The sequence below is a fragment of the Sinohyriopsis cumingii genome, chromosome 2, assembly GCF_028554795.1.
Source record: "Sinohyriopsis cumingii isolate HCF-2022 chromosome 2, ASM2855479v2, whole genome shotgun sequence".
Taxonomy (NCBI): Eukaryota; Metazoa; Mollusca; class Bivalvia; order Unionida; family Unionidae; genus Sinohyriopsis; species Sinohyriopsis cumingii.
In genome coordinates, this window is record NC_142962.1 from 157,889,507 (window position 1) to 157,899,539 (window position 10,033).

The window sequence follows — 10,033 nt, forward strand, 5'->3', positions numbered from 1 at the left end:
GACACTCATGCGACTCAGACCCAAATTCACCAAAATTAAACCATGGCATCTTGGAAACTCACTAACACTTCACTCCATGACGTTTGCCCCTAGTAACTGGCTAATATGTTCTTGCTGAGGAATATATTCCCAGCACCGACTTCCCATAATTAAACAAGTAATCACAAAAATCTAAGAATTCCTTAAAACCGAGCTCTGTAAACAAAAGCGCATACTCCAGATTTATCACAATACTACAAGATAAAAGATTGAATAAAATAACTGTAACATAGATTTTAAACAATAAAATATAGAGTTTATTTTCCTTGATATTATCCGCATTTCCTGAAAAATTCAAAGAAGTTCATTGCTGGTACATTATCATAAACATATCAAAATGAAAGAACTGTGAGGTATAATACACATATGTACTTATTAGCTTTTATAGGCAGTCAGCACAATAATGGCTATATGATGCCAAATAAAATCAATAAATTGGAAATATGTAGATACAGCTATTCACGCATGCGTACACAGACGTGAAAAGGCATTTGATGAAGAGTGCAAACATTTTACGATGACTTTAGGATTGGAATAGCACAACCTGTTTCCACTACTATATACATTGCAAAATGAAAAAGGGGTAATTCCATTACTCTTGATGTTTCCTAATCAATGGATCCGTAACATATTGATCATCTGCTAGGTCTTACACGTTCTTAAAGGTAACAAACATTTTTCTTCATTCGTTTACGGTGATATGAGGATAAATTCTAATGATAGACCCCACGTAACATTTTTTGAATGGTTCGATCAAAGTTTCATGAATTGTACTCGATTTCTAGAGTCTGTTAATTACTAATTATGAGGATTTTAGGTTTCAAAATGTATCACAATATTAAAGACTTTAAACTGTAGGTCCGACTGCATGCTTCTTACAGTGTGACGTGTCTGGAAAATATCCAGGAGGTGACCTTAAAGGACTGGAAGGATTTTACAAATATTATCAGCTTATTGTATGAAATTGATTTAAGGGAACTCAAACTTTTCTATACACTAATAATGAAGGAAACGCAAACATCTTTTAATTCCCATGTATTCCTATTAATTGTGTTCAAACAATGTCTTTGAAAGAGGCTGACGACCTTCTTTGTGCCTCTAACAAATTACAAATGTAGCGATATTGTGTATAAAACTGTTGTTGATTCCCGTGCTTGTAAATTCAATCTGAATTATAACATTGGGTTCTTTATTTCTTACGCCATCTGGGTCAAAATTACCATCAGGGATTAAAAATTGTATCAACATACTTATTAAAACCGCGCATACATACCAAAGCCACCATACAGTATATATTCTAGCCTGATGCACAGAAAGTTTAAGTGACAATTTGCTAACTTGTAATCATATATATTATCACTCGCTATAATGTATAAAAATGACATACATTACAGGTTATTTTGGAAACAATTGCTCACTAACAAGCTCTACTCCTGCCCCTACGTCAGCCTCAAAACCATTATTCGCTAAATCAATGCCAACAACGGAATCTTTTGGAAAAACATCAAAATCTGAGCAAACAACGGTGCCGTCTACACCAACAACGCAACCAAAGACAATGGTATCTACATCTATTTCAATAAGAAAACTAACGAACGTTACTTATCAAAACATTGCGACCAATGAACAAACAATGCCATCATCAACAAACGTGCAAACACAGAAAGCGTCTACGGCAATATGGAATACTAAACCGACTATAATCGCATATACCTTAAGGCAAAAAACAGAGTCAACGACAGTGCTACCATCAATAGCTTCGTTAACTGAACCAATAATTAGTATATTTGCACAATCATCAACAACGTTAGCTACGTCAACGAAAACTACAATAACTGAATCATCGAAAAAAAAGTCAGAAAATACTGGAGAAACGACAGCTAAATCAACAAAGATTTCGACACCACAACCAACAACAATGAGATCTTTGACAGCTGAGTCAAGGACAGGTACGTCCACCAAAGCCTCAACAAGAAGAAATTCTTTGTCAGCTTCAAGAACGGAACCAACAACTGTGACAGTGACTGAAGCTTCAACAAGCAAAGCACACACTTCATCTACGGAAGCTTCAACAAGCAAAGCACACGCTTCATCTACGGAAGCTCCAACAAGCAAAGCACACACTTCATCTGCGGAAGCTTCAACAAGCAAAGCACACACTTCATCTAAAGAAGATTCAACAAGCAAAGCACACGCATCATCTACGGAAAGTTCAACAAGCAAAGCACGCGCTTCATCTACGGAAGCTTCAGCAATCAAAGCACACGCTTCATCTACAGAAGCTTCAACAAGCAAAACACACACTTCATCTACGAAAGCTTCAACAAGCAAAGTACACATTTCATCTACGGAAGCTTCAACAAGCAAAGCACACACCTCATCTACGGAAGCTTCAACAAGCAAAGCACACACTTCATCTACGAAAGCTTCAACAAGCAAAGCACACACTTTGGCATCCACAACTATGCCAAATTCAACTTCCGTAATATCTTTAACTGCTCTTTCAAAGTCAGCGACGATAGCAAAGGCATCTACAACTGAATATATGACGGTACCGTCGACAACAATGTCCAAAACTACAACGAAATCATCACCAAAGACTGAGAAAATGGCAGTGAAATTCCCAACAACTTTAACTATTCCAAATATAGTGATACCCACTAACACACCTACATTCAAGAAGACAAGTTCCCTGGCAGTTTCATCGGTAGAACCGGCAACAGTAACATCCACAATCACTTCAACATCCACATTTACGCCCATTCAAACGATGGCAACCGAAACGAACAAAGTAAAATCCACAATATCATCAAGAGCTCATTCAACAACAAAGGTAAACAATACAACTCTGCAAACTTCAACAAATGCAGCAACTCAAATAACGCATACGGCATCCAAAGTAACTTCCACGCTTAAACCAACAATAGTAACATCAATAACAATTTTAAAAACTGAACCAAAAACGGTGACATCTACAAAATCTTTTACAACTAAACCAACTCCAATGTCAAATACATCCACTTTGACAACCGATACCACGAGAGTGACATCCACGACGTCTTCAACCACTATTTCATTAATGAAGATGTATGACACAACGTCCACAGCTCATCCAACGACTATGTTACCTACGACAACTGGACAAACGACAACAATACAGCAACGGACTTCCAAAAACGAACCGAAATCAATAATATCTACATCCGCTGTGACAACTAGGGCATTGACTGAGAGTCCCACGACAGTGTCCAAACCAGAACAAAACACAGAGACACCCAAGAGAGCCCCAACAATAGAACCTTCGTCATTAACATCTACAAAATATTCGATAACTGAGACAACCAACAGATCATCCACTGTTTCAACAGATGAACCAATAGCAGCCTATACCGTATATTCCACAATCCAACCAAAGTCTGTGTTAATTTCAACTGAACCTTCCAATGAACCAACCAAGTTAACATCTATAAAACTGTTAACAAGTGAATCAAATAAATCACACCAAACAACATCAAAGAATGAAACAGCAACAGTGAAATACACAACAACTTCTAAAACTGGATCAACAAAAGTAACATCCACAACTTCCATAAAAGAACCAACGACACTGACATCTGAAGCAAACACCCTTCACAAGAAAAATTTATCATCAACGAACACACTGGAATTAAACCCAACGACAAAGATAATTACGTCGATGTCAAGCACTGAGTCAACAACAATGACATCAGGAGCAACCTTACAAAGTGAACCAAAAACAGTGGTTCCAACAGGAGATTTTACACCCGAACCAAAGGAAGTGGGGTCCATAACAATTTATCTAGATGAACCAACGACGGTGAGATCCACAGCAAGTTCTACCGCAGAACCAACTACAGTGACGTTAATAACAGCTCCACCAAATGAACTAACGACACCCATATTTAATACTATATCAAGCACTATAAGAATGGTATTAACATCAACACAATCTTTGAATACCAAAGAGGCTTCCGTGACATCCACGAGGTCAGTAACTTGGTCAAAAGAGCCTTTATCAATAGTTTCAACAACTCAACCGAGGTCAGTAACTTTCAAACCTGACTCACCTATCATCAGATCTACGACTTCAAAAGAATCATCCGAAAAATCTTCAACAATTGAACCTACAACATTTACATCAACACTAACTTCTTTTGGCGAACAAACAATAGTTTTAACAAAAATGGATACTGGATCTTCTACGCCTAAATACAAAACATTATCCAGTACACCAACCGCAAAATCAAGTCAGACTATTGCAAGTTTGCTAATAAAAGGTGATGTCAGAGTTCATTTGGACCAGGTTAAGAAAATCATTGCACAGTTGATACGTTCTAATCTAAACTACGAGGAATTGGACGCTCTATCCATCTCAGCCAGTGCAAAGATTGTCCTTGGAAGTAATGGGTAAGTTAAGGTTAGCTTTTTCCTTTTTGCATTATTGAACACACAGCATAAAAGCGCGGTGTCTTATTTTAAATGACATTGAAATTACAACTAAATGGTGGCAGTACAATCGTTTAATTTTCACGTACGGTCATTTCTGACTACAAATGAATGTATAAAATTCATGGATGATATCTAATTTTCTGTACTAACATTACTATTTTTCAGCGAAAAAGTGACACAGATTATATATACTGTATCATATGATGGTAACAATCTGACAGCGGAAGAAATTTCACGTATGGTCAACGATCCCCCATCTAATAGTCAAACATTATCATCCGCATTGGCAATCTTAGACATGCAGCAATACCAAGGAGAAATTACGGAAGCTACGACGCAGAGTGACAAGGTAAATTTTTAAAGTTTTATTATGTCTTGAATTTTATTAAAATAATTTATCGTTATTACCATAGTCATCAATTCCATGTGTGTGAGTTTATTAAGCCATGAAGCATGAACATGTTGGCTCTATTCCAAATAGATTTTTACGCAGGATTATTGAATGAGATGACTCTGTTCCAAATACATTCTTACGGCAGGATTATTGAATGAGATGACTCTGTTCCAAATACATTCTTACGGCAGGATTATTGAATGAGTTTACTGTTCAAAATAGATTCTTACAGCAGGTTATTGAATGATCATTAGGGTTACATGTTTGCATATATTATTGGTTAATAGATGGAAAGATAGCCCCCATTGCACACACACATACACACACACACACACACACACACAACCACAACCACAACTACACACAACCACGCACAAGCGCGAGCGCGCGTTCTTTCCGCATAATTTCGAGAACTACACATTTTGAAAGTAAGTGTATTTTAGAGGCGAAAATGTCGAAAGACGACGCTGAAACAAAAATTATTGTGTATAAAAAAAATTATTTATCTTTCACAAGAATGCAAATAAAATTCTTAATTTATGCATTTACTTTCAGCTTGAAAATGTATTGTAGTATTTCTATTTTAATCGATAAGCGATTTAAAGATGGATTTTTGCATAAATATCGAAAAATATTAGTATCTCTCTCTATGTTTAAAAAAAATAAGCATTAAATGGTCGTTAATAGAAGGATACATGACGTCATAGAGTACACATCCAAGCACCCCTCTCAGGAACAAAATAATGGCAGTCGTCTGAAAACTAATGTCAACTAGGCATTGCTGCATGAAAAGATGGCGAAATAGATGTTTGCTATTTCAATAATGAAAGGAATATGACTAAGAATGTATACAGTGATATTTGCAGCCATTGACATCCACTAAGAGACTGGAAATCTTAATTTTTGATAATCAAGCTTTTGTTTCACGAAGGAAATTTCATAATTTATTTTAATGATATGTATGTATGTATGTATATATATATATATATATATATATATATATATATATATATATATATATATATATATATATATATATATATATCTTAGAAGGATATACAACTGGTTTCGTATTAATAAGATTATCTGTCCCATACTAAAAATTAAAGATTCTTAATTCTACTTAGCACTCTACCCTTCCCTTGTTGCCTTATACAACCGTCCACATCTTTTTTCGTTCTTTCATTTCCTTCTAATTTGAGGGTGGGTGGTTAGGTGTGGATTGTTTAAGTTGGAAGTTGGCATGGTTTCGAATTTATGGATACAGCTCACAAAATGATGAAGGTTTCTTAAGGAAACTTCTCTCTCTCTCTCTCTCTCTCTTTGATAATAAAAAGATACTAATTTAACAACTGATTATATAAATAAAATTGTGGAAAAGTCTGAACCAATAAATTTAAATTGTTTTCAAATATGGCACCCAAGGAACATGCTTTTCCTTTACAGAAGCTGTCTCTGGAAACTTTCCAATACACACTGATTTACACTTACCCATGTATTTTACTCCCTTTTAAAGCCACATGAACTGAAACATCCCAAACAATGTTTTCTAAATAAATCTAATTAAGCAGATTAAATCCCAAAAACAAACAACAACAACAAACAGGTGAAAAGGTAAAAATAGAAAAAAATAATCTATTTGACAATTCACGCTCTTATTTAATAACAATAATTTCTTTCATAGACTAAGGTGAAAATCAATACCTTTTGGCAACAATATTGTCTTTGGGGTTTCCTGAAGGTATTCGTTATGGGCAGGCGTCTGTTTTATAGAATTATCATTTTAGAGAGGTTTCGTTGTAGTTACTTAATTGTGTTCATTTAACAGAATTGGATTGAGGAGCACGTAGGGATTGTGGCAGGAGTCGGTTCAGTCGTTCTCCTGTTTCTGGCATTTTCTGTCGTCTGCATCGTGAGAAGGAAGCGGTAAGTTGCTTCTTCAAAAATTTAACAATCTAGCATTTTTAATAAATTTGAATAAATTATCCTCTCAATTTTGTTTAATAATCTGTTTCTAAAACCCAAACAATGAAACCTTTAGGATCTTCATGAACTGTATGAGATTTTACAGAACTTTACTTAAGTGTTTAAATAAATGTTATGCTTTGACTGAAGAATCAGTTAAAGCTATTGTTGGTATTATTGTTGTTGTTGTTGTTGTTAAAATAATCATTTAATTTGCTCCTAGGATTATCAATGTCATTTACAGGTCCGTCCACAAAAAGCAGGCACATGACCACCCTCTGGACGATGATGATTCATTCGCTTCTGGAAATCAAGAATTACAATACATCAGGTCCGATTTTAATGGACACATTGCGACTGGAGCTTTAAAGCCTAAGTACATCACCAACTTTTGACTATTATGTTTTGTGTTTCATTATGTCTTCTGTATCTCATATTGTAGATGATATTTATCGAACTAGTTCATTTTATTCGACACCATGACATCATCCACATGACAACGGAATGGAACTTTACAGAAGTTAGTCAAGGTCAAGATTTTTCTGAATTATTACGTTTATGCTTTGGGGAAAATTCTCTGAAAGGTTCCATGTGAATATTTTATGTGACTCCTGGCACTATTGTCAGACTCTAGTATACATTCGTAGATTTAGAGAATGTGTTTAATAGAATAAATAGAGACTCTTTGTGGCATAAATCTATTACTGTCCGTTTTTATGTACGTATTGTTTTTTGTCACCACTAGATTTTAATATGAACTATCTTACGACAGGAACATTCATTCGGTTTGGCCTAAATTCACTACTAGTGAACCATGGCATCATGGAAACTCACTAACACTTCACTCCGTGACGTTGTGTGTGTGTGTGTGTGTGTGTGTGTGTGTGTGTGTACGTGGTGTTTAGCAAAATGTAAAAATGCCATGTCTGAATAAGCATATACGGTATTATTCTCAGTCAAAGGAAGGTTACTGAGGTCTGGAACATAATCAGTAGACACAATGCTTAGAACTATTTATGCTAAGATGCTGCCTGTTCTGTCATGTGGAGCTAAATCCGGGGTTTTTGTAATGGGTTTGATGCTGATAAAGTATGAAAAGCACTGTAAATATGTATTCCAACTTACAGAATCTACTGTAAATATTGTTGCTATGGATGAATTGGGGAAAAACGTTCTTAATTTACTGATCGTTATCAAGCCAAAAACACTGACTGAAATAACTCAAATGTCCAACAGTAGGCGTCCAATAGTTTGCGTTGATATGCAACCACAATGGTCGCAATGGTGAATTTTTGAGGTACAGGTTTCTGAAGTCAAATATATACTAATTACTTATGGTTTTGAAGATGTAGGGAGATGAATTAATATCTATGAAATTGTTCAAGCAGATGTGCATTGATATTGATATACCAACGTGAAATGCATACCATTATGAATTGAATAGATTAAAAATTCCAATTAAGTTAGACTTTAGACAAGAATCATAATTATATGCTATAGAAAATCCATTGTATCTTAATTTATTTTGCAAACTTAGAGGCAGGTATCTGAATGCAGGCGTTAATATGATAGATACGCTCACACTCCATACCACGAGAAAATACTTCTGTAAAACTGAAACGGTATGCCATTTTCTTTGCATATGTAGATCGTTGGAACAGCTTCGTAAATTATTTATCTAAATATCTTTTAAAAAATAAGATATTATGTGCACTATGAACTCAGTGTGTAAATATTTAATATATGCACTTAAGCCTACAAAGGTACTCCATGGTTCGTGGAATTTAAGCAAATGATTGAACAATATTGTCAGCTTGTTATTTGCTTATGTATAAATCGTTATCATATCTTCTTCCCATACTTGTTACTATTTCTTTAATTGTCTTACAAAGTAGAAATAAATGTAAATTTTAATCTACGATCTCGAGCATAGAAAGGAAACATCAAGAAATTTGTAATGTAAACCCTTATGAATAATAATGATATGATTCATTATATGTGATGTGTTATCATTTTTATTTCAGTCACATCCATATTATCTGCTAATGTCACATGTATTGTGTCATTTTGGCCAGTGACAGGTGGCCAAAATTATCTCATTAAAGATTTACACTATTATCATCTTCATTTTTGATTGTTAAAGTCATGTGTCAAATTCTTTATTAATACGTTCCAGAGTCTTCACCTTCGACAGTTCTTGTAAAACGGAATGCTGAGCATACATGAACCATCTGCTGTTGATACCTCTGTAACTGTCAATGGCTTGCTGCTTCATATGCTGCTTCATAATGTTGTCATTTGCATCAGATATTTTTCATTCTCCATCCTAACGAAAGTACTGAATCTTCCTACTTTATCCCCATGATGTACCCTGCCGATGCGAAGCTACCAACCAATCAATAAATTCAGGGGGAAGTTTCCAAAAGTACCGTTTTTTACCTGTCTATTATATGAGTTTGCCAGTCCAGACCGTGTGCCTGCGAAAATCTTTCTATAAGACTTACAACGATTTTCAGGAACTTTTTGTCACCATTTTTATTAATGTGAACATTAAATACAGGTATTGTTCTATTCTTAAAAGCGAATCGTAATTCATCATTTTTTGTTTACACTACTTTTACGATTTGTATCACAGTTATAAGGCAGTTTCTAAGAGAACAATAAAACGACGATAAAGGAGCTTAGATAGTTTCGTATTTTATGAAGTAACTCGCATTATTCCTTATTCCTTATGTTTCACTCTTTTTTGTTTTCCATCTTGATTGTTTCCTTTATCTAGTTTTCCTTTCCTTTTTGTGTGTGTGGGTGTGGGTGGTGGTTGGTATCGCAACATTTTCTTGTGATTGCATATATTACTTTTATAATTTTAACATCATTACGATAAACTAACTATACATACCTTGCTCTCTGCAAGTGTCATTGAAGTTTTCATAACGTTAAATCTATGTGGAACGTTGTGCAGGAGTTTAGCATTTAATCGTTGTTGCCGGTTTTTGTTTTCATATGTTAGAAGGCTGGGCTATTTTGACGAGATGCCTAACGTAGTTATGTATAGAACTTTGTTGTTTTTACTTTTAGCAAGATCAACAAGACTTGTGGATTTTTATTCGTACGGGTTCTTCTTAATTTAATGATATATAGTGATGTGTTCATTTATGTATATCT

The 10,033-nt window shown here is 34.9% G+C and overlaps 2 protein-coding genes across 2 annotated transcripts; both read left to right on the forward strand.

Moving 5' to 3' along the window:
* Window positions 1-1,957: 1,957 nt before the first annotated feature.
* On the forward strand, window positions 1,958-4,471 carry LOC149806180 (uncharacterized). Its single transcript, XM_089935270.1, has one exon. The coding sequence runs from the start codon at window positions 1,958-1,960 to the stop codon at window positions 4,469-4,471; it is 2,514 nt and encodes an 837-aa protein (XP_089791396.1).
* A 210-nt stretch (window positions 4,472-4,681) lies between these two features.
* On the forward strand, window positions 4,682-9,263 carry LOC149806181 (uncharacterized). The gene is made up of 4 exons (XM_089937478.1): window positions 4,682-4,858; window positions 6,732-6,829; window positions 7,113-7,244; window positions 9,045-9,263. Exons 1-4 carry the CDS (start codon window positions 4,748-4,750, stop codon window positions 9,082-9,084), a joined length of 381 nt encoding a protein of 126 aa, XP_089793604.1. The 5' UTR covers window positions 4,682-4,747; the 3' UTR covers window positions 9,085-9,263.
* Window positions 9,264-10,033: the final 770 nt, after the last annotated feature.